This window comes from Dasypus novemcinctus, chromosome 2 (genome assembly GCF_030445035.2).
Source record: "Dasypus novemcinctus isolate mDasNov1 chromosome 2, mDasNov1.1.hap2, whole genome shotgun sequence".
NCBI classification, from domain to species: Eukaryota; Metazoa; Chordata; class Mammalia; order Cingulata; family Dasypodidae; genus Dasypus; species Dasypus novemcinctus.
In genome coordinates this window covers 84,697,907-84,724,252 of record NC_080674.1, presented here as the reverse complement: position 1 = coordinate 84,724,252, position 26,346 = coordinate 84,697,907, and the positions used below count along the sequence as shown (strand labels likewise).

Sequence of the window (26,346 nt, the reverse complement as noted above, 5' to 3'; positions counted from 1 at the left end):
CTTCCCGATGGACAGGATTTTTAAAGTATCACTTCCATAATTTGTTAAGTCGCCTTTTATCTATTTTTTTTAAGTTGAAATAAAGTTATTTTTAAAAATATGTGGGATATGGACTATAATTAATAGTAATATTTTGATGATATTATTTCATAGTTTGTAACATGTTTCACAACAATGCAGGGTATTAGTGGTGAGGTAATGTACGGACCTCTGTATGATGTTATGCATGTTTGTTTTGTAAAATTCAAAACTTTTACTACACACTTATTGTTTATGTATGTTCATGTATGAATGACATTAATAAAAAAAAATTTTAATTAAAAAAAGAAAAAACCCCAATGTGAAAATTTGGCTCTTTATTGAGAATCTCAATCTTGGAAAAACAACTTGTTCTCCAGTTTTAAATTTTGTTATAATAACATCTGAAGGAAGTATAGCCATAAGCATCCAACAACTTCAGTGATCAGGTATAAAAGCAATATAAATGATAAAACTCAACAAAGATATATCTGATGGTTACAAGAGCTGAGTACACCAGTGTAAACAAAAACCAGGAAAACTGTTCCCCAACAAGTAGGAGTCAAGAAAGTGTCACTCTAATAAAATTTGTGAGTAGATAAATATGTAAGTAAGAAGACTCTTTTCTTTGGATGCCTATGTATAACTAACCAAAAAACTATGCATTTTCCCCATGATCACATCCAAAGTTTGTGTCTGAGCTCAGAACACATACAGCTTTATCATCTCATTAGGGGTCTTGATGGTTTCTCATCAGAGAATCACTCTACTACTTCATTTATTTAAAATCCTTTTTCTACTGAGCTGTCACATAATTTCTATAAAATGTCTATGTTTATGACAAATATAAGTGAACCTCATTATTTGATAATAAAATAATTATCTCTCCAGCAAACTTTACTCCAGAGATAGGGGTGTAAGTTTCAAACTGCCAGTAGCAATTCTTATAAAAGCCATTAATTTTGTGACTTAACCCTGCATAATGTTAAATGATGATCAACCACATTATAATTAAATGTAAAGAACATTCATTAGATAAAACATTGCTAATGGAAATCAGTGTATTTAATGTGGTAAAATTATAAGAACCCCACATCCTTTTCAGTTCATTCAAATGGAAAGAGAAAAAAATCAACCAAACTGAAGGTTACAGCAATCAAAAAGTTATTTTAAAAAAAAAAACAAAATCACAGGATGAGGTAAAGGAAATTTATATTCATGTTTCAATTATTTAATTGATTTAATGTTCATAATCACGTTATTGTCTAATGGGAAAGTGCCAAATTATATTTACTTAATGAACCTTAACTAAACATGGAATCAAAGTTACATAATTTGGTTTCAAATTTTGCCCCTGAAATTTAAAACGAGAAAATAGAAATCAATAATGAAAGGCATAAAATGTATACAAGTTTTAAAAACTTTATTAGATATTTCTGATAATAAAATGACCAAAAAAGGACATTGTAAAATTTTCTGTTTGAAAACTTGTCCAGTACAGAAAGGTAAAATGTGAGCATACTGACATTTAATATCACATGTTTGTCACACTAAATTCCACAGCTATGAAATTAATAGGTAGAATGCACTGCATTTATGATCAATGTCAAATATAAATAAATGTGAAACTGGAGTTTTCATTCAAAAACACGTTAACTCTAAAACAAAATGATCCATTTTCTTTTTTTTTCTAACTAGCTCTACATAAGTAGGCCACCTTTTCATTCTTTTCTTAAAAAAAATATTGAGTCATACATGTGCTAGTTGCTGGTCTAGATTCTTATATAGAGTGATTAATAAAACTTAATAAAACACATGTTCCTTGCCCTCAAGGCAAAATCTCATAAAACAATATATATATTAATAAGAACAACTGCCAGCACATTTTATAAAACATAATGTTCCATAAATGCAAATTTAACATATTTGTTAGCTTAAGATTAAAGAATTAATCAGAATATCTTTTTTTCCAATGTTTAATAATAAAAAATTTTATACATATTATCCCTTGTCTTGATTAATGAGATTTATGGACTAGAAGAAAACCTGAAACTCTTTCTTTGATAATTAAGGCTCTTGAAGCACCTCAAGGTAATCTGCCTGACCATAAATCCTTATTATACTGAATACTCTATTTGTCAACTTTAAATATCTAATTTATATAGTATCCCTAACATACAAGCAACCACTTCACTCTATAACCAACCACCTGGACTGTGCTATTGGAATTACTCTTCTTTCCCGGAAGACCCAGATTAACACATTGCTCTGGTCTCTAGCCGTACATATTCCATCACCCTAATGCAAGGGCTATTTTTATCTGGCTGCAGCTTCACCACCATACATGGGACTAACCTGACAAATCTTCCTCCACCTCTGCACTGCAATAACTGACCAACAACCTATTCAATCGATTTCTCTTACATAGAAATTTACAGCTTAACTATATAACATAAGTATTGCAAACATTATCTTTACATTTTCTTTACTTTACAGTAATCCTTATATCAACATTCCTTGTCCACTGTCACGAAAGACACATTAAAAAAACATTTGCAAGTATAAATTCAGTTTGGATTGTGTGGTATAAACAAAATTTTAAAACAGAGAAAGAATTTCACAATGTATTGTAATTATAAAAATTATATAAATAATTCTATATAATTTAACAAATTTTAGGGAAATATTTCAATAGTCAATAAAATACATGACTAGTATGTAAATTAACATGACAAAATTATTTTACCTAAAACATCATTGACAATATAACTCAAGGAATGACTGTCACAGAATTGTATAGTTTTTTTAAACTTTCAATTGGGAAGTGGATGTGGCTTAAGCAGTTGGGCGCCCCGCTACCACATGAGAAGTCCTGGGTTCAGTTCCTGGTGCCTCCGAAAGAAGACAAGCAAGACAGCAAGCTGAAGTGACAGGCTGGCACAGTGAGCTGATGCAATAGATGACGCAAGAGACACAATGAGGAAACACAATGAGAGACAGAACAAGCAGGGGCTGAGGTGGATCAAGCAATTAGGTGCCTTCCTTCCACATGGGATGGTCCCAAGTTCAGTTCTTAGTACCTCCTAAAAAAGAGGACCAGCACACAACGACCATATACAGAGAGCAGACAACAAGTGCAAACAATGAGGGGATAGAAAGAAATAAAATAAATCTTCTAAGATATGAGTAAAACATAAGTCTAAATTTTCTAACTTTATAACTGCCAAGTTCCATAAACAATTTAGGACCATAGCTCTTAAAAGATTATGATTTTTTAAAAAAGATTTTTAAAAAATCAAAACTATATTTCATAAAATAATAGTAAAATCCCATAAATGGATTTAAAACTAAATTACAAATTTTTAGGCATGAGTTCTATGTTTTTTTTAAATATGTAATCCCTATTGCACCATTGCCTTTTTTTTTTTTCTATTTGGTTGCATCATCATCTCTTTGGTGTGCTGCTTTGCCATGCAGGGACCTGCACCTCACTCTAGAAAACAGTGTTTGAGGGTTCCTATTTCTCCACATCCTCTCCAACACTGTTATATTATGTTTTTTAATATTAACCATTCCAGTGGATGGGAAATGTTATCTCATTGTAGTTTGGTTTGCATTTCCCTGATGGTTAATGACACTGAGTATCTTTTTATGTGTTTATTGCCATTTTTATATCCTTTGGAGAAATGTCCATTTAAATCTTTTTCCTATTTTTTAATGGGATTATTTGTCTTTTTGTTGTTGAGTTATAGGATTTCTTTATATATTCTATATATATGGTTTCCATATATTTTCTTCTACTGTATTGTTTTTTTTACTTTCTTGATAATTTCTCGACAAAGTTCTTCAATGCACAAAAGTTTTCAATATTCATTATATCCCATTTCCTCTTTTTTCTTTTGTTGCTCATGCTTTTGGTGTGAAGTCTAAGTTCTGTTTTGTTTTGATTACAAATGTAGTATATGCTCAAAGGAAAATTATTCAAACAATATAAGTACACAAAGTTAAAAGACTCTTCCTAAGTCAACACAAACCACGGGCCCAACCATCCTCTCATTCTGTCTCCTGATATTTCTGTGGGATGTTAATAAGAGATACAGGCAAACAGCTCTATTTATGTTTTTAAAAACTTTGACAAAGTCCAAGCACAAGACTCAAATGATAACCAGAATATTCCGGGCCATATGCTTTTTTCCCTATCTTCCATTAAAATGAATTTAGAAAATGGCATTAAATATTACAAATCTGTATATAAATTAGATAGCAATAACAGGCAAAAGTTATCACATTAATTTTACCCAATATCTATTAAAGAAGCATTTTAATTTTTAGTATCATCCACAAATGAAATAGCACATTTTTAAACTTTTACTTTTAAGATAATTACTTTTAATATTACCTGTCCCTGTCCATGCAGACTGACCATCAGTAAGTGTAATAACAAAACCAGAACCTAGTGTCTTCTCCCAAGATACCTGTAGAAAATGAATTATGTTGGGTTCAGAAGCAAGACAGATTCTGATTATTTTTCTCTCCATTTCTGGTCTCCTGTTAAAGAAGAATAAAATTAGTATTTTTGCAAGAAAACTGTAACTAGCAAATAGTTATGTTTTTGTAAGCTCTTCAAAATACCAAGGAAATCAGGAAATAAGTAAAACCAAAAACTTTATAGTAAAGCTAGTCAACCACTGTCCTAAGTCATAGTTTTGTTCAATACTGATTCAAAATTTTTACAGATGAGAATAAGCAGAGATCCATAAATGGGTAGAGATTTGCCTGAGTCATGTACCTGAATAAAAATTACTATTATGAGTAAATTTTACCTTTTCTTTTCCCTAAGAGTCAACAACCTCTTTCTCTACAACAAATGTAGATTACAAATGACCAAAAGAAGTGATCATGAGAATTTGTGAATGATATGGGAATAATTTCAAGACTCATGTAATTAGTTAGAATAAATTTGATCAAGTGTCTTAATCTTTAACTAGTGAAAGAATGCATGAAATGAAAAGGAAGATTAAGCACAAAGCACTGAAAAGGAAAATCTCAAACACAAGAGTTGGCAGTATTCAAATATGTTTTACCCTAAGAAGGGATTGCCCAGGACTGGTGACTCAAACACTCTGTCCACTGAGACAGGAGCACTCCTGTAATGGAGGTAAGTTATATTGAACTATTACAGCCTGAGGCCAATAAACCTTTTCTGCATTTGCAAAACTTTGAAGTGTGATATATATAAGTAGAAAAGTCCATACATAATAAATTACAACTTGATGAATTTCATAAATTGAACAAACCCATGAAAGCAACACCTGGATCAAGAATCAGAACATTACTATCCCAGACTGTATATGTGAGGGTCTGTTTCTAGAGTCTTCATTAGATTCCCATTAGTTAATTTGTCTATCCATATGCCAATCCTACAGTATCTTAATTACTGTAGTGTTATACTAAAATCTTAATAATTGATACAGTAAGTCCTCCAGCTTTGCTTTTATTCAAAATTGCTTGATTAATCTTAACCCTTTGTATTTCCATATGAATTTTGGAATCAGCCTATCAAATTCTACAAAAGCATCTACTTGTATTCTGACTGGATAATTTGTAGAGATCTGATATCTTTCCAATATTAAGTCTTCAAATCTGCAAGATGATATGTTTCCCAATTATTTAGGTCTTATTTCTCTCAATATTGTTTTAATTTTAAGAGCAGAAGTCTTGTACCTCTTTTGCTACATTTTTTAGGTATTTGCCAGTTACTTTTGAATGATCGAATTAACTCCCTCGTTCTGATTTCAGATTTACAAAACAGTCTTCTGTACATACTTATGTATGGCTGGAGAGAAGAGTGGTTATGGTTACTGGGCTATTTAGTCCAATGCTTTGGTTTACAATCTAATAAACTGTCAACCACGTTTTGTACCTCACCTTCTATGAGCTTAAGTCTGCCCCTGAAAGTTGGATCCTTAAAGATAATAGCAAGGAATGAATAAATTAATATATGTAAAGTGTTGACATATATTCAGCTCTGAACAAATCTTAAGATATTACTATTATTGCTATCACAAAGTTAAAAAACCAGAACCTAGAAAATAATGGCCTTAATGAGTTGAGAAACCATAAATAAGAGAGAATCAGATATTGCCACTTCACAACAAACACTTTCTAAGGTAAATTGCTAGAATATTTACTCAGGTATAAAACATTGCATTTTAAGCACAAATCAAAATTTTAAATCACCATATGTTAAAATATATACCTTCTTTAAATCTGTAGGTAACATAAATGACCTTGTAGATTCTATTTCTCTTATCCTAACAATATACAAGTTAAAAATAGATTTGTCAAATTAAAACTCTGCATTTAATTAACTTAATCAAAATGCAATGGTTTTACAAAGCTACTACCAAAAAAAAAAATGTGTGACACAAATTTTATAAACTAAAAGAAAAAAAAATTCTTTCCCTAAGTAAAAACTTTGTTTATATTCACTTTTGAACCTCTGAGCTTGACAGAAAAATCACAAACCTACAAAAAAGATAAAATTCTTAGTAAAACTAGTTTCAGATAACTGAGAAGACTGTTTAGGTTATATGTACTAGTCCTGCTATATTATCTTACAAAACATCTTTGAAGGCTTTGTTTAATTGATATTCAAGTCAAATATTCATTGATAGTTAATTATCCTTTAAAAATCAATAGAACCTGTCAGAATTGCATACTCAGAAGTAAAACTATTTACATAAACGCACTATTCCACAGGAGCAATGGAAAAAAAAAAAAAAGACCCAATAATTATCTTGCCCAAAATGTACATGAGAATAATTGGCTATGTATTTCATCATAAAATGTGGTTACATTTTTGGCTCCACATAATTGAAAGTAAAAGAACCAGTAGTATACAAAGTAGTATTGGAAATGAGGGCTAAACGAGTCAGACTTAAAACAATCATCATCATCCACCTATTAAATACTTTGTAATTTAACAAGAACTTTATAATTAGTGGAACAAACAACAGAATTCTAGATTTTAAAAAAACTAAAACTAAACTCTAACCTCACCCACCAAATTGTCTGTATGGCCATTTCCCCCCCCCCCCCAGATCTCAACATAGATATAATTTCACATTCCATTTTAAATATATTTTATTTGGAATACATTGAATCTATTTGGAATATATTTCCATATATATCTGGAAAACGTCCATTTTTTTCCACAGGGGTACAGTTTTCATACCTATCATTCTTAGTGACTAAATACTAATCCACTGGGTACCATAAATTAACTGTGAAGTACACTGACACACATTATTTCTTTAACCTTTACCAGAACCCCTTAAGGGTAAATGCTATTACGAACGACATTATATGAATAACATTATATGAACAAAAGAACAGATGTGATACACAATATCCAAGATTACACTAGTAGGTGGTGGTGAAAGGACTCCACAGCACTTTGCCCATCACTGGGAAGTTTGTCTAGTAGGGCTGAAGTTAAGAAAAACCAAGGCTCCAAGAGATTGAATTCTAAGGTTTTCAGGGTTAGAAGGAGAAAGGTGTGAGGAGGAAGCTGATGCCTTGTGATAAGCACTGACTGATAAGAAACTTGCAAGGCTACTCTATAACAAAATTAAGACTTTGGTTTCCAATACCCTATCAAATGGTAGTTAAGCAGGTTCAGGTTCTGCAATCATATGAGACATGTGAGAAACAAAATAAGTCAGTCTAGATTCTTGATCAAGCTACAAAAAAGAAATTTTCAAATCTCATCTCTAAATACTTTATTGCTAACTGTTAGCTGGACACTCACACTTGCAATTTCAAAATTGCTGTGCCCGGGCCAAAGGACTGTTCCACAAATATTTGTTCTTGTTATTTATTTAAGTTTATCTCAAAATTCTCACCCATGGATTCCACCAGTTGTCCAAGTTATACCAGTGAGACCATATAGATTAAGTCTAAATCCTCTTACATATGTCTGGTTTTTTCTTGAGGCTAACCCACAGCTAACTGAAACATTTCTTATAAAACATGATTTTTCATAACCTTACTATTGTGATTATTCTCCTCAAAATTTACTATACTAATCTCTGCTACTTTAAATATATCCCACAGACCCCGAACTGATCATCTAGTTTGGCTGCATAGGCAATAAAAAATAGACAATAACTATTTCCTTCTCGTAAACAATACACTTTGATAAAGTAAAGAAAGATCATATTCAGTTTTTATTATGGTTTTTAGTGGTAGTGAGAGTAGCGGGTGTGTTAGGGGTATTCTGTTTGGTTTTGGCAGCTACATCAATTTCCAGACTTCTATATCAGTTTAATATAAACTAAACCTATGTCTCTCAACATAAGCTGTTTTGCTCAGTCACATTTACTCCATCCTGTGTTTGTAGTTTTTGTTGTTTTTTGGTTTCTTGCAGGGGTGCAATTTCATATTTTATATTTGTTTGTCAAGATTATACTGAATAGTGATTCTGTTTCTATGATTTAATACATTTATAACCTCTCCCTGACCTTGTCATTTAAAAATTTAACAAATCTCTCTTCTAAAGATTCAAATTATTGATCCAAAATGTTGAGGACAAGCACATGCACAGACTCTGTAGCCTGCCATTAGAAAGAAGTCTGTAACAGACACTGATCTTCCCATTAACAGACACTGATCTTCCAATACCATATGGGTGTACTGTTTATATATCTACCATAGTCACAAGGATATCAGTAGTCTCTGGCAAAACCTCGGCCAGTTCTACCAGACAGTAATACTATAACAAAAAGAAATAAACTAAGACTAAAACTTTTTCTTAGTGATTCCATTCTCATTGATCATAGATTCTTTTCCAAGAATTCAAAAGTCCTCCTTCTAGTAATTCACTCTAGAATCTTGTCAAGATTGACCTCAAACTAAATAGACTGTGGTATGACACATATTATTTAGTTCAAACCAATTAACTATATTTTTTCTAATACCAGAATATGCTTTCACCATGTACACTTTGGAGATACTCAAACTGCAAAAACTAAGAAATAAAACTAATGTAATGCCATAAAAATTACAAGTATGGAAGAAAAAGCATTGTAAAAAGTCAAAATCAGGAACAAAGTACAAATTTTATAGATCAAAAACTAAAGAGAAGGGGAGCAGGTGTAGCTCAGGAGTTGAGTGCCTGCTTTGTATGTATAAGGCCCCAGGTTCAATCCCCAGAACCTAAAAAGAAAAAAAAAAACTAAAGAGATTATTCTTTAATCACATAGCATGAATCTCTTTAATTAGATGATTCCATATAAGTTAAAAAATATATTCTTTACACTCTTTTTAGGGGGGTTGGGGAGTTGAATTGCTTCAAATTTTCATGACCAATATGTAATAAGAAAGTAAATTGATTAATAATTGTTAAGAGTAAATTTGGGGAAATGGACTTGGCCCAGTAGTTAGGGTGTCCGCCTACCACATGGGAGGTCCGCAGTTCAAACCCCGGGCCTCCTTGACCCGTGTGGAGCTGGCCCGTGCGCAGTGCTGATGCGCGCAAGGAGTGCCGTGCCATGCAGGGGTGTCCCCCGCTTAGGGAAGCCCCACGCGCAAGGAGTGCACCCGTAAGGAGAGCCACCCAGTGCGAAAGAAAGTGCAGCCTGCCCAGGAATGGCGCCGCCCACACTTCCCGTGCAGCTGACGACAACAGAAACGGACAAAGAAACAAGACACAGCAAATAGACACAGAAAACAGACAACCAGGGGAGGGGGGGGATTAAATAAATAAATAAATCTTTTAAAAAAAAAAGATTACTTAAAAAAAAAAGAGTAAATTTGTACCTCATGGTTTTAATCTGCTTTCTCAATTTGAAACTGTCATGTTCTTTTAAATAAAACATTGTTCCTCAATTGACAACTGAAGATGAAAATAATAAAAATAACTCATTTTGTTAGCCCTTCACAAAACATGGCTAAATAACTACAAATCTCCTTCTTTTTGGGGAGGAAGGGAATGCTTAATTATAGACTGTTAGAACTACCTTAAAGAGCACAAGGAAGTCAGAAAAACCTCCTAAGAATGAAATAAAAATTACGTAAAAGGGTAAGAACCTCTCCAAATTGATAAATTAGCAAAACTACTGTGGGGAGCCACCCGCTGTAAAACCTATTTACAACCTCCAACAACATGGCGGATTTCACAACCCTGCCCCACCATTTCCTCCTTCTTCTTCCTCTTTGTTTCTTTGTTCTCCCCTTCCCGCCACAAACTCCGGTGACCACAGTGATACGCATGCGCAAGGCGTGACACTCTGCAGACCCGGAGCAAACTTTCAGCCAATTCCCTTCCTGGACGTCTGCCACACGCAAGACCAACCTATCACCTGTGGACACGTTCCCTTCCCTCAGTATAAATTGTACTGCCCTACCCCCAATAAACGAGGCTTGATCAGAATCCTGTCTTGCCTCCATTTTTCTCGTCCCCTACCCCAGCTCCTTCACACAGGTCCTAGAACTCGCCCCCACTGGTTCGAAGCAACTACCAATTTCTACCAGAAGAAACTACTTACTCTTTTACTAGTAAAAGATAAAGTTATAAAATAACAATACTTACAGCCCAATCAATTAGCCATGTTAAAAAAAATTAATATTTAAATATGAAGGTTTGACTACATATTAACCCCTGCAAAATATAATTATTTTAAAATATTTATTTAGTTGATTTTTTAAAATACATTGAGGTCTTCTTTGCCTAGTATGTGCTTAATTCTGAAATGCTTTATCCACTTGTAACTATTTACTTTTGGATCAATTACTCAATACACTTAACATGCAGTAAATTGCAAGGTTGTGTGTTACTCTTTGGAAATGAATATAAAAGGTGAAAACATAACAATGTTTGTAACTAGCAGTGCTATTATGGTATGACAGTGGTTGAAAGGGAAAATCTAAGTCAGTTATATCACTAAAAGGAAAGCTAAAAAATGTAACAGGACTGTATAGCTTAGTAAAACTGCATGTGAAATATGAATATGGGTAATATTGCATATATAAGACTTTCTTTGAAACTGAATGTTGAGTATACTTACTATATTACAAGATGTTAATATCAGGAAAAAAAAAAAAACACATGATGTTAAGTGAAAGACACCAGACATAAAGTACTAAGTACTGTATGAGTCCATTGATATAAAATGTAAATATAAATCTATTTATAAAGACCAAATTAGATTAGTGGTTATGCAGGGCTGGTGAAGGATAGAGGTATTGAGAAGTAATTGGTAAGGGATACAGAGTTTTTATTTTTAGAATAATGAAATTGTTCTAAAATTTTTTGTGGTGATAAATGGGCAACACTGTGATTATACTAAAAGTCACTTATTGCACACTTTGGATACATTGAATGGTATGTGAATATCTCAAAACTCTTTTTAAAACATACAATAAATTACATTGCTGTATAATCCTTAATTTTGAAAATTACTGGAAAATATGCTATTGTTTTTCTATAACAATCATTGAAAAAGACATATAATATAGTCAGAGGCTTATGTAATTCTAAGGGGTTCAAAACCAACATTTTTTTTTATATTGATAGGGGGATACAGAAACTACTTATGGGGAAGTGGACTTGGCCCAGTGGTTAGGGCATCCGTCTACCACATGGGAGGTCTGCGGTTCAAACCCTGGACCTCCTTTACCTGTGTGGAGCTGGCCCATGGGCAGTGCTGATGCGCACAAGGAGTGCCGCGCCACGCAGAGGTGTCCTCCATGTAAGGGTGTCCCCCGTATAGGGGTCTCCCCTGTGTAGGGGAGCCCCACGCGCAAGGCGTGTGCCCCATAAGGAGAGCCGCCCAGGGCGAAAGGTAGTGCAGCCTGCCCAGAAATGGCGCTGCACACATGGAGAGCTGACACAACAAGATGACCTAACAAAAAAAGAAACAGATTCCCGTGCCATGGACAAAGAAGAACACGCAGCAAAATGGACACAGAACAGACAACCGGGGGAGGGGGGGTAGGAACAGGAGAGAAATAAAATAAATCTTAAAAAAACAACAACAAAAAAAAAACTACTTATGGAAAACAATGGTTTGCCTCTATAGAATTTATATACACGCACAGATTACTTCTTTTTAAATGTGTCTCAGGAATCATACCTGTTGTTAGCTTTAATGTAACTTTGTGAAAGTGGAAAAAACTAAGTTACTGTAAAACAACAATTGCGCTGCTATTCCGTTTTTTTTAAAGATTTTATTTTATTTATTTCTCTCTCCTTCGTCCCCCCCCCCCCCAGTTGTCTGTTCTCTGTGTCCATGTGCTGAATGTTCCTGTTTTTGCCCACTTCTGTTGTTGTTAGCAGCACGGAATCGTCAGTTCTCAGTGTGTGCAGCGCCATTCCTGGGCAGGCTGCACTTCCTTTCCCACTGGGCAGCTCTCCTTAAGGAGCGCACTCCTTGCGCGTGGGGATCCTCTATGCAGGGGGCACCCCTGCGTGGCAGGGCACTCCTGGCGCACATCAGCACTGCGCGTGGGCCAGCTCCACACGGGTCAAGGAGGCCCGGGGTTTGAACCACAGACCTCCCATGTGGTAGATGTATGCCCTATCCACTGGGCCAAGACCACTTCCCTATTCTTTTTACTATATTTAAAATAAATGACTTGACAATGGATTAATTATAGACAAATTCATTTAAAATTCAATATTCCAGATACCTGTAATTCATTCCATTTTCAAAATAGTAGAAAGGATTTTAATCTCAATAGTGTTATAAATAACTTGAGGGATCGATTAGTTTTATAAAGGTCTTTGAATCTTTATTCACATTTCAAACATCTACTTTTCTGATTATAAATACTTCACAAAATTTAAATAACTTTATTTTAAAGATTCTATTATTTTAGTAAACTCAGATTTGAAATTCAGGCTACTACCCTTGACCACATTAAAGTACTTACCATATTAATAGTTCAAATTTGACAACTCAGCATTCTATAAGTATTCTGTGCCTCAGCAGCCTAGGAAATGTTATCGTTATATCAATTAAGGTTTAATTTCATAATAACATACTATTAAAACCAGTTTATTTTACCTACTGAGGTCATCCTCTCAATATGTATCAAATATCTAAGAAAACACAAAAACAGAAAAAATGATGGCTTGGGATGTCTTTTAAGATTCAGAAAGAGTCAATCAAGGATCTTTGTTGTCACCAGTCCTGTAAATGGGAATAGTCGGGCATAATTTTGTGTCCCAAGACTACTTGAAGAATGGGGTGGGGATTAGCATGTCTGAGGTCCTCTTCAGAGAGAATGACTGATTAGGGCTTTAAGAAAGCCTGTGTTCTGTTTTCTAATGGCACTAAAGGTCACACTAGTATCAGCACCTCTCCCATCTAGAGCCAAGAATCCAGGACAAGACTGCAGGTGGAAACAGTTGAGTTCCACCCCAAATTTGTACATCAGTAGCTTTATTGAGAGCTCAGAACAGTTGAGAATTGAGAAACTTATCTTTAGTACTCTGTGTCTTTGATACTTGGCTTCTCTCTTAGAAGAGAAATAAGCTGTTGGCTGGTATGCAATTGATGTGATCTACACTGTGAACAAATACCATTCACACTGGCTTCTGAATAAACAAGACACTTTTTTAAATTAGTTTAAAAAGAATTTTGTATGCCCTTTTGGATGCTGATAAGGCACAGTGCAGAAGCCAACTCACTTAGGTCAGAGCAAGTTAGTTACAACACTATCATTGATAGGACCATTTTGAACTTGAGCTTCTTTTATTTTCCTTCACAGTAAGTTAAGGCTTCTTTTCAAGCTGCTTGGGCTGCAGGTGTTCAAAAGTCTGCAGTTATGCCAACGAGCTGTTCTTACAGATGAAAAAGGGCTAAATGCATGTTTCTAATGAAGCAATTCACTTAAGTGTCTCCTTGTTGAGAAAAGTAGGTTGATACCTAAAGTGAGCTCAGAACAAGGAGTAGCATACAGCACATGCTGTTAATAGTCTGTTGCTATAATCTTGTTTGAAAACTGTAATAAACCACTGATGTTCAAGAAAGACATTAGGTTAACAATCTGACACACCAGGAATAAAGGATTAGAACTGAGTCCATAAATTAAGGCATCTCTGCTGTGGGCATAGTCCATTCTCAATTACCTCCTGTGAATATGGAAAGTCAGATGCTACCTTTCCAAATACCGTATTATTGCTCATTTCCTCTGTTAATTTTACAAACACCATTAATAATCATTATTTTAAGGAATTCCTTTAAATTTTACTTCTTCCCTTTTCTTCTACCCTATGAAATGGATATTAAAGAGCAATAAAATGATCTAATGCCTAAATAAATTTCCCACAGACTCCAAAATACTCTTAAATTGGACTCGCAGTTCCATGACTATGACCTCATTCATATTCATCAAACAAGCACTCTCAATTACAAATAACCTTAGTGAAAAAGGATGAGAGTAGACTCACCACTTCAGAGACTTTCTAAACTGTCCCAGGAAGACTTTAGTTCTAATAGCAGAGTTTCAAGTGAGAATGACACTTAGAACTAAAGACAAGAACATATAAAACAGTATCAAAACATAGGATTAGCTATGCAATAGTCTTTTTTTAATGAGAACACAGTACTTATAATTTCTTAACCTTGAAATTTTTGATTCCGCTCATATTTTAATTTTAGAAGAGTAAGGGGGTTCCTATGAAACACCATCAGTTAAGCCTATATACAGTCTTTCCTACTTAAAAAATGTGCTGCTTACAATTGAAATGTAACTAAAAGGACTTGTAGGGGAAAGGAACAAGACTTGCACTATATTTTTCCTCCCACTCAAAAACCTACCATTTATTTCCAATTGTACCCATTTATCTGCTGATTTCCTAATGGCAAACAAGGGAGTAAGATTGGAATACAAGATAAATAAGAGTTAAGCCAGAAAACAAAAACAAAAACAATCCTAACACATCCTCAATTGCTGATACTGCCTAATTCAACCATTCAAAAATATTGAGGTTGAAACATATGAAATGGCCAATACTTAACAATTTTTAACCTATGAAAACTGCAATTCGATATAGTTCAAACTAGCAGTAAGAGTTATAAACAGCCCATACATAACCTTCTTAACTGGACAAGTAAGTACATATTTATTTCAATGTATTTATTTATTTCAAATATTCAGAAATGTTTCAATTTCTGAGTCTAAGAATTTTCAATCTTATCCTTGAACATATTCTGGACAACTCTAGTACCTCTGCAGGAGGTTCCAAGGTGTAAGTGAAAGAGGTCAATTCTGATCTTTGGGTGATGCAATCTCACACTGAACTGAAATTTTGTACCTGATAAAATTTAAATCAAACCCAGGTTTCTTTAGCAAGAGTCCAAGTGATAAAGCCTCTAGAGGAGAATAAGTCAGGAGTTAAGATCATACGCTCTGATTGCATGAGGGGTGGGAGCAGTGGCAAACTGAAGACTGCAAGTGACCACATAAGTGTGGCAACTGCTGCTCTGCACCAGCAGATTGCTGGTATTTACTGATGCTGACTCTTGGTGATCAGACTTTCTGATTACTCAAAAAACATACAAAAGATACTTAATTTTTAAATGTTGGCTTACATTTTTTAGAACTATACTGGATGTGCCAAACAAAACAGTCTTAAAACAACAATAATGGTCATATGCTTATAACCTCTACTGGATTTGGAACCAAACCCTTTAATCCTAAGACCTTAGTATAGAGGATCTGTACCTAACAAATCTGATGCTTTCCAATATCACTGGCTTAAGAGGCCCAAATGGCCTATCACAAACAGAGTGACTTGAAAGACGACAAATCAGGCAAACAGTAAACTCCTTTATGTATCTCCATACTGATCCACCAAATAGTGAACAACTGAACCAAAGAGGGGGTAGGGGACAGGAATCTACTCACAAATCAAACAAATATTTAGATCATTTATATTCTATCTGATGCCACATACCATGCTAGGTATTGAGGGATACATCTGTGAATAAAATGGACATATCCTCTGACCTCAGGAAGTCAAATAAGCACAAGCTACAAAACAGTATGATAAGATCAGATACACCCAGATTGAGCCAGACACAAAGGGCTTCCTGGAACAAGTGAGGTCAAAGTTAAGACCAAAAGGATAAACAAGAGGAATTCTGCACCCACCACTTTTGCTCAAGCTTTTCCCTCTCCTGAAATACTAAACTCCAATCCATACCTGTCAAAATCCATCCATCCACCCAAGGCCCAGGAAACGTGAAAGCAGGTATGATCAGCTTCCAAGGATGCCAGCTTTCAATAACCTTATTCCCCTATGATTTCAAGAAAGATCTAATATAGGGAGAACATCAGGAAAATCATGCTCAGAGAGACTTGCTGCCAACTTCACCTCTTGACTGAAGAGGCCCTGAGCTGAATTATTCACAATGAATCACTCAGCAGGGAGCTGAAATATACAGCTAGTGAAGGATGAAGGAAAGAAAGCTTCGGAATACTATTAACAGCACCACTCTGCTGCCTTCCTGTGTTTTGGCTTTACAGCATTTAACTAAGTAAACAGTGATGTTAACCCAGACTAGATGCAGTTTTAAGAAGGTACCAGAATTTGGGAGGCCGTGCTTCTCTAGTACAGAATGGTGCATATGACAACAGGAAGTTGCCTGTAAAAGTGGCACAATCTGTAGCAGTTAGCAGTGAAACAAGGTCACACAGCTAAAAAAGAGCCTCTTTACATTGTTCTATTAATCAGAGAGATTAATCAGTGGCCTTTCTGTCTATACCTTAACATCAGTTTTGAAACGAAATTCTATAATGATAGCTTGACTTCTTCAAAGGATTCTGAAATAGCACCAAATCACATAAATTCATGACTATAAAGCACAGTGTAGTCATCAATAATCCTCAAAATATCAAGAATGATTTTCTCATTAGGAAAAACCTGTAAATGTGACTTACTTTAGAAAGCTTAAGAAGTCATTTTTTTAATCAAACACTTCCCCAAAAGAACTCATGTAATGTCTAGTAACAAATTAGGCTACTTCAGGCAAGAGAAACAAGTTTAATTTTACAATGTAAAATTCTGAAAGCTCAGTTGACATATCATTCCAAGGTAAGTCAGTTTCAGAGTCGGTACATAGCACAAAACCGAAATTTCCCATAAAATTGAAATAATGAAATGACAACAAGCTGCAGAAAATCAGTTGAAAAAATTCTACTCCATCTACCAATCAAACATTCATTAAGGGAGCACTATGTACAAAATTTATGCTCGACTGCAATTTCAGCAGATTTGGGAGAAAAAAAAAGTAATGATACCTGGCCTTTAAAAGCTTTTAATCCAATTATGAGACTGTGACACAATTCTATAAAAATACTAGTATATAATTTGCTAAATGAGAGTTAAAGTATCAATAAAATAAGAAGAAAAAATAGTGAGGAAGACATTTTAAAGACAAGATAAATGATATATGAAGTAGGTACATTTTCTAATGTAAAAAAAGTTCAGGACCAAAATAAGCAAAAATAGTAGGAGAATAAAGAAAATGAAGAATCAAATGTTAATGAAATATCAACAGTAAACTAGTAGATTCACTAAAAGCAGCAACAATGCAATTCCAATGTCTCAAAAATCACCTTTATTAATAAGTGAACTGCATATGATAAAAATTCAATTCCCTCTGCATGAATACTCTACTCTAGGCAAAGTACAAAAATGTCCAACGATGCATAAAAAATACAAAATTCTTTCAAGATATTCAGAAAGATGCCAACTGAAGCAAATACTTTCATTATAACAAGGAACCTACCTCCAACCAAATAAAGAGAAGGCATATATCAAAGTACATTATTAAATTACTCTATCAAATGTACTATTGAAAAACAAGGTTAGAATAAATTCTGGGGTAGATAAGCTTGACATCTTGCTTGCCCAAGCAATAGATAAATGAAGCCCATGCCCAATTTTATTAGGCTTATGTCATTTTAAAATGCTTAATTTTTGGTTAGACCCTATTTGGAATTTTTCAGTAACAAAGGTATTTGTGTAGCTGAAGTTCAGTAAGAGACAAACAGGTTAGAACTTTACAGGATATGAAGATCATGGTTAGGTGAGAACACTTACATGAGGTATGCCTAGTTTAATATCTAATGGGGTTCTTTAACTCAAGACATAATAAAAAAGAGAAGGAGTGGGGGAGAGAAAGAATAATTTGAGAAAAACAACATCAACAAGGTAAACTTACTGAAAAATTAAGGTACATACATAGCTAATTAAAATGTATAATTCAGATAGAGCCTTATTAAATTATTAATTTCACCTAAGAACTCAAGTCATAAGTGTCTATCACTGAGGGACTAGAGAAAACGAGTACTAAGACTATGCCACGAACTGTGCAGAACTGTGCTAGGAACTTTACATATATTACATTAATCCTCATGGTCACCCATTTTTGAAATGAAAAAATTAAAATTCAGCAAGGTTAAAATATAAAGGAAGGAAAGCAGATTTGGCCCAGTGGTTAGGGCATCCGTCTACCACATGGGAGGTCCGCGGTTCAAATCCCGGGCCTCCCTGTCCCATGTGGAGCTGGCCCACGTGCAGTGCTGATGAGCGCAAGGAGTGCCATGCCACACAGGGGTGTCCCCCGTGTAGGGGAGCCACACGCGCAAGGAGTGCCATGCCACGCAGGGGTGTCCCCACGTACGGAAGCCCCACGTGCAAGGAGTGAGCCCTGTAAGGAGAGCCGCCCAGTGCAAAAGAAAGTCCAGCCTGCCCAGGAATGGCACCGCACACACGGAGAGGTGACACAACAAGATGACGCAACAAAAAGAAACACAGATTTCCGTGCTGCTGACAACAACAGAAGCGGACTAAGAAAAACACACAGGAAATAGACACAGAGAACAGATAACTGGGGCGGGGAGGGAGGGGGGATGGGGAAAGAAAGAAATAAAAAATAAATCTTAAAAAAAAAAAAAAAAATATATATATATATATATATGGGAAAATAAAGAGAGGAAAAAAGATATAAAAGGAGGAAAAAAAAAGGAGGACATATATTCAATCTAAACCTATGAAGTCTCCACCCTGGACAACCTCTATGTGGGTTTCATATTTGACTTTGATTTTTGGCTCTTGGTCTTTTTCTGAATTTTCTCACAGGTACTATGCTTTTTTTTTAAATTAAAGAGGTAAAGATTTACTAGATTAAGTATAGATTTATATCCAAGAAATATATCAATATACTTAGTATGTCCCTAGCTTCCTCCACACTCTGGTCTCTATTCTTTCTTGGAACAAATTCTGTTTTAAAGCAAATTTACTGCATTTTAAAGTGTAAATGGAAAAACTCATAACCCATTGGCTTAAAAATGCTCCCATAGTAAAAACCTATAAATTTTCTACATACCACTACATATGATGTATTCATGATAAAAAATTCAAACCTGAATCTGATCAAATCTCTGGCTCTAACTATCAAATTACAGGAGATGCAAGAGAGAGAGAACAAGTTAAACAACACCAAGGGGATGCAATCAGCAAAATCTAGACTATGGGAAACTCCATGAGGTAAATGACCCAGTTTCTTCAACAAATAGATTTCAATGAAAAAGGGACGTGAGGGTGGTTAGAATATATAGAGTAAATTATACTAAAAAACATAAATAACTGAAATTAACAGATCTTACTTAAATCATGATTCAACCAACAAAGTATTAAAAATGTATGAGTTAATTTGAGAAGTTTGAAGATATATGGGATATTTGGTATTAAGGAATTACTGTTAATATTTTTATATAGATAATAGAATATGGTCATGTTTTTCAAAAGTACACTTATTATTTAGAAATATATACTAAGATATAACAGATGAAATGATAGGATATCTGGGATTTGTTTCAAAATAATTCAGAAAGGAAGAATGAAGGTTAAGGAGGGTACACATGAGACAAAGTAACATTTTATTGGCTATGCATCAATAATTCATTCTTAAAACCTTGTGAAAAATTAATATTTCAAAATAGTCATTCTATATACACATACTTCATAAGTATAAAAGCATACCTCAATTTGTTGTGCTTTGCTGATACTGTGGTTTTTACAAATTGAAGGTTTGTGGCAAATTTATGTTGAGCAAGTCCACTGGCACCATTTTTTGAAAAGCATGTGATCACTTCATGTCTCTATATGATATTTTGGTAATTCTAGCAATACTTCAAACTTTTTCATTATTTTTACACCTATCATGTTGATTCATCATCTTTGATGTTACTACTGTAATTGTTCTGGGGTGCCACAAACTACACCCATATAAGACAGCAAACTTAGTTGATAAAGGTAGTGGGTATTCTGACTGATCCACCCATCAGCCATTCTCCCATCCCCCCATCTCTCTCCCTCTCCTCAGGCCTCCCTGAGACCAAAAAAAAAAAAAAAAAAATATTGAAATTAGGTCAATTAATAAATGGCATCTAAATTTTCAAGAGAAAGGAGAAGTCCCAAATTTTTCACTTTAAATCAAAAGCTAGAAATGATTAAAGTTAGTGAGGAAGGCATGTCAAAAGCTGAGATAGGCCAAAAGTTTGTCCTCGTGGGTCAGTCAGCCAAGTTATGAATGCAAACAAAAAGCTCTTGAATGACATTAAAAGTACTACTCCAGTGAACCCAAAAATGATAAGAAAGTGAAACAGACTTATTGCTGACATGGAGAAAGGTTTAGTGATCTGGAGAGAAGATCATACCAGCCACAACAGTCCCTTAACCCAAATCCTAATCCAGACCAAGGCTCTAACTCTTCAATTCTATGAAGGGTGAGAAAGAAGTGAGGAAGCTGCAGAAGAAAAGTTTGAAGCTAGCAGTGGTTAAATTAATGCACAAGGTTTAAGGAAAGAAGATATCTCCATAACATAAAGTGCAAAGTGAAGCAGCAAGGGCTGTTCTAGAAGCTGCAACAGATTATCCAGAAAATGTCACTAAGATAATTGATGAAGGTGGCTATACTAAACAACAGAATTTCAATGTAGATGAAACAGCCTTCTACATGGAAGGAGATACCAGCTAGGTTTTCATAGCTAGAAAGGAAAACTGAATACCTGGCTTCAAAGATTCAAAGGACAGGCTGACTCTTTGTTAGCGAGTAATCCAACTGTGACTATAAATTGAAGGCATTGCTCATTTACCATTCCTAAAAATCTAAGGCCCTTAAGAGTTATGATAAATCTTCTCTGCCTATGCTCTAGAAATGGTAACAGCATATCTGTTTACAACATGGTTTAATGAATATGTGAAACCCAATACTGAGACTTATTGCTCAGAAAAATAGATTTCTTTCAAAATATGACAGTGCATTAACAATGCACATGGTCATCCAAAAGCTCTGGAGGAGATGTACAGTGAGATGAATGTTGTTTTCATGCTTGTTAACACAACATCCATTCTGCAGCCCATGGATCAATTTAGACTGTCAAGTCTTACTGTTTAAGAAATACATTTCACAAGGCTATAATTGCCATAGATAGTGATTCCTGTGATGGATCTGGGCAAAGTCAATTGAAAACCTTCTGGAAAGGAGTCACCATAGTAGATGCCATTAAGAACATTTGTAATTCATGGGAGGAGGTCAAAATATCAACATTAAGAGTTTGGAAGAAATTGATTCCAACCTTTGAAGGGTTCAAGACCTCAGTTGAGAATCTTTACTGCACAAAATACAGTTGTGGTGGAAATAGCAAGAGAATGAGAACCAGAAGTAGACCCTGAAGATGAGACTGCACTGCTGCAATCTCATGATAAAACTTGAATGGATGAGGAGTTGCTTCTTAGGGATGAGCAAAGAAAGTGGTTCCATGAGATGGAAACTACTCCTGGTGAAGATGATGTGAACAATGTTGAAATGACAACAAAGGATTAAGAATATTATATAAACTAAAGTTGATACAGCAGCAGCAGCAGGGTTTGAGAGAGCTGACTCTAATTTTGAAATAAGTTCCACTGTGGGTAATATGCTATCAAACAGCTTCACATGCTACACAGAAATCTGGTATGAAAAAGTCAATCAATGTGACAAACTTCATTGCTGTCATATATTTTTTTAATTGCCACAACCACACCTACCTTCAGCAACCACCACCCTGATCAATCAGTAGCCAACAAATCAAGGGAAGACCTTTCACCAGCAAAAAGATTATGACTTACTGAAGGCTCAGATAATAGCACTAATTAGCAATGAAGTATTTTTTTAATTAAGATATACATTGGGTTTTTTAGACAATGCTATTGCACACTTAATAAACTATAGGATAGTACAAACATAACTTTTATATGCACTGGAAAGTCAAAAAATTCGTGTGACTTGCTTTATTGTGGTGGTCTGAACTGAACTTGTAATATCTCCAAGGAATGCCTATATTAAATTGTTTACTGTAACAAGCACATAGTAAAGAAACCAAAAGTAATAAGAATACTCAATTCTTCCAAAATTTCCTATCCTATGACAAATCACTAAAATCACGCAGTCTTAGATTTGTGACCTAATCAATATGAATAAGATATCCATTACAATCCCTGGCACATAATCAGTCAGGGACCTTAACTCAAACAGCTGAATTCATTTAATCTGCCCTGATTTGGATGAATCTAGGCTACACTTATCCTCAGTTCCTTAAAATACACAGGTTCCCAACCAAAAAACTTAGCACTGTTAGCTATCACTACTCATTGGTCAGATAATGCCAACAGTGCTATGGTCAGTATCCCACGTTTCAGGTTAAAAGTGTTTCTCACCCAACCTTTAGAGAAAATTTGTTTATTTTGCCACCCAACCAGGCTCTCCCTACTTGTAATAACAACAATTTAAATAACCTCCACCTCCTGCCATTCTCTTTGGCAATGCTGAGCCTGGTTCCAGGTTCCAGGGATGGAACATGGGCCTATGCTAAACAGCACATTCCAATTCTAATGACGATTCAAGTTGGGGCAATTAAGACCAATGAGATTCAATTCCAAGACTTTTATTTGCATTATAAAATATACAAACACTCTTTTCTACTAGATTTGGTGTTATGAGGTGCTGTGAGCCTAAAGTTGCTAAGAATGAAATCAACACAGTAGAAAGGAAAACTCAAAAGGTGTAGAGCAACTCAGACCTGACTCCAGCTGCAACAGAACCTAGATGTAATTACGGATTTTTGAAGTATGAAGCCAAGAAATTCCCTTTTGCTTCAGCCACCATGTGTCAGACTTTGGAATCAGATTTCTGTATGAATCCTCACTGTCATTCACTGGTAGTGTGGACTTCAGCAAATTTCTTAATTCTCTTAATCTTAATTATCTCAAAGTATCTTGAAAAATAGTTATGAACAAGGTTATGTGTATACTGTGCTATTGGTATGAATACCACACTTGGGAAACACCATATTAAATTCACAATATTCAACACCAATCAGGAAGTTTCACATTTTCAGCTTAATATGCTTACTGTCTCACCAAATTTAAAACACATGACATTTTGAAAATACTGAACAGCTTTGTTTCCAGTAGAGAATAACTAGTAACAGGTAGCTCAAGAAGACCCTAATGATATAAGGCCCTAATGATACTGGGAAAAAAAAGAAAACAAAACAAAAATATTGTAATTGTGGTTTTTCTGTGTATGCACCCCAGGAATACATGTTCTTAAATCTAATCCATTCCTATGGGTGTTGAGTACGAAATCATTGCAAGTAGAACTTTTTGATGAGGTTACTTCAGTTAAAGTGTGACCCACCTCATTCAGAAGGGGTCTTAATCCTATTACCCAAGCCCCTTATATTTCAGTAAGACAGAAAGAGAGAAAACCATAGAGGAAACAGCCAGAAGCTGAAACTAATGGAACCCAGAAGAGAACAAGATTGTCGGCAGCCAGCCCCAGAACACCAATCTTCAGGAAGAAAGCATCACCTTGATGACACTTTGATTTGGATTTTTTACCCAGCCTCAAACCATGAGTGAATACATTCTTATTGTTTAAACTGACCCATTTCATGGTATTTGCTTGAGTAGCCACAAGAAACTAAACAATAACATAAATGCCCATTCATAACAAAGGTTGAAGTCTTGGTTACATGGAAAAAAATGCTTTTCCAGTTTTAAAAGTCACCAATTAATAAGCCCAAAGTTTTCTCCTCAAAATTCAACATCTTACCTCTGTATATTGGCAAATCCTCTCTAAAACAGGAATACAGGTGACATAATTTTTATTTCTTATTGATTTCTTTTCTACCTTTGACTAATATAACAAAAAGCTTTGGTCTGTCTCTAAAAGTCTTTCATTGGAAGCGGACTTGGCCCAACGGATGGGGCATCCGTCTACCATATGGGAGGTCGCGGTTCAGACCCCAGGCGTCCTTGACCCGTGCGGAGCTGGCCATGCACAGCACTGATGCGCGCAAGGAGTGCCCCGCCATGCAGGGGTGTCCCCCACGTAGGGGAGCCCCACGTGCAAGGAGTGCGCCCCGTAAGGAGAGCCGCCCAGCGTGAAAGAAAGTGCAGCCTGCCCAGGAATGGCGCCACACACACGGAGAGCTGACACAACAAATGACGCAACAAAAAGAAACACAGATTCCTAGTGCCGCTGATAAGGATAGAAGTGGTCACAAAAGAACACACAGTGAATGGACACAGACAGCAGACAACTGGAGGGGGGTGGGAAGAGGAGGGGAAAAAAAGTCTTTCACGAACCTGTGAGCAAATTTGTTTTTTTCATGTTTATCAAGATATTTATAGAAAGAAATATATGTCACTTCTCACAGAATTTATGACCTCAATTGTACTTCTCACCCATTCTTCACAATATAAAACCACATATAAATATGGTTAAATGATTAGATTACTATATAAAAGCCATCAATCTCTGTCATCAGAAAAGAGAAGGAATGAGAGCCCAAGTCCCGATCCCCATGTTTTATGTTCTGGTACTATTTTAGAACTGCCATTCAAAGAATGTTAAATTTAACCTACATTCACAAGTCTGCAAAACAGATGTAATATTGAGTGGCTCCAATGACTTGATAATGCTATAACAGCTTCAAATGTCTCTCTACTTTGCATTAAATGCTCTTTGTTAAGTTACAATGATATTCATATCATTAGCAATGGTGATCTGTGATATTCAATTGAATATATCAACTTTACTTGCTCTTTACTCCATAAATTTTCTTCTGCGACATAGTTACAAGATAATGATAACCAAGTCAGATTTCCTCATCACATCTAAACGTCAAAAATGAAACATATCTCTTCTCTGCTGCTAGATGGGAAGTTCTGAAAGCCAAATTTTTCCTTCCCAAAAGTTATATGTAAATCATAACTCGAAACAATTTCTCTGCAAGAACAATATCAAAAATGAAGAGGATGGTTCCTAAACACAACCCTAAGGCAAGATTTTGTTCTTATTTGATTTATAGACAACTACCACAGCACAACTAATAAGCAAAGTTAAATATCAACAATGTTGTCATTTTAATAATTACTTTACTCAAAACCCCATAGGGAACTATATATTAGTATAGTAAATAGTATGTTGCATCTATCTACAAATTACCAAAGAAACATCAATAAATTTTTAAACTTTAAGCAGCTGTTCTTTTGGATACGGTCCTTGTATTGTGTTCAATGCGAGAGTCACATTTCTTAAGCAGAAACTTGGCAACTTCAAATTCTCTGAATATTGACATGTCAATAATTATACTTTCAAGACAGACAATACTCTTCAACAATGGCTGCATCTGATTTATTAGCCACTTGTTTCAGTTCTGAGCAAGGTCCTTCCTTATTCAAGAAAATTCTCATTAACAGTTAAGATTGAATTATATGTAAGCTAATAGCATCCTTCCACAGAAAGAGCAGATTGCACTTTTACTTCAACATTTTGGTCACTTTTGTAGGACTTGGAAAACTCTGAAAACAAAACACAAATGCAGGATCCAGTATTCTCCAAGCAATATTTGTTTTTTGTTTTTAACAATTTATTTATTTATTTCCCCCCTTCCCCTCCTTCTGTCCTGGTGCTGTCTTCTCTTCTCATTTTCTCTCCTCTAGGATTCACTGGGATTCGATCCTGGAAACCTCTGATAATGAGAGAGGTTCCCTTTCAATTGTGCCATCTCAGTTCCTGGTTTCTACTGTGCTTCACCTTGTTCCGCTTGCCTTTTTTTTTTTTAAAGATTTATATTTTTTATTTATTTCTCTCCCCTTTCCCCCACCCCCGGTTGTCTGCTCTCTGTGTCCATTTGCTATGTGTTCTTCTGTGTCTGCCTGTATTCTTGTCAGTGGCATCGGGAATCTGTGCCTAT

At 35.1% G+C, this 26,346-nt stretch overlaps 1 protein-coding gene across 4 annotated transcripts in view; it reads right to left on the bottom strand.

The window, feature by feature from the left end:
• XRCC4 (X-ray repair cross complementing 4) overlaps positions 1–26,346 on the bottom strand; it is a 326,468-nt gene that overhangs the window by 293,671 nt on the left and 6,451 nt on the right. For 2 of the 4 annotated variants that reach the window (XM_058275640.2, XM_071208882.1), the window contains exon 2: positions 4,418–4,566. In XM_058275640.2, coding sequence (XP_058131623.1) covers positions 4,418–4,556 — 139 coding nt within the window. In that variant the 5' untranslated portion in view covers positions 4,557–4,566. Of the gene's footprint in view, positions 1–4,417; positions 4,567–14,476; positions 14,556–26,346 lie in introns of all 4 variants that reach the window. The other 2 variants (XM_058275647.2, XM_058275649.2) reach the window with 2 other exon arrangements.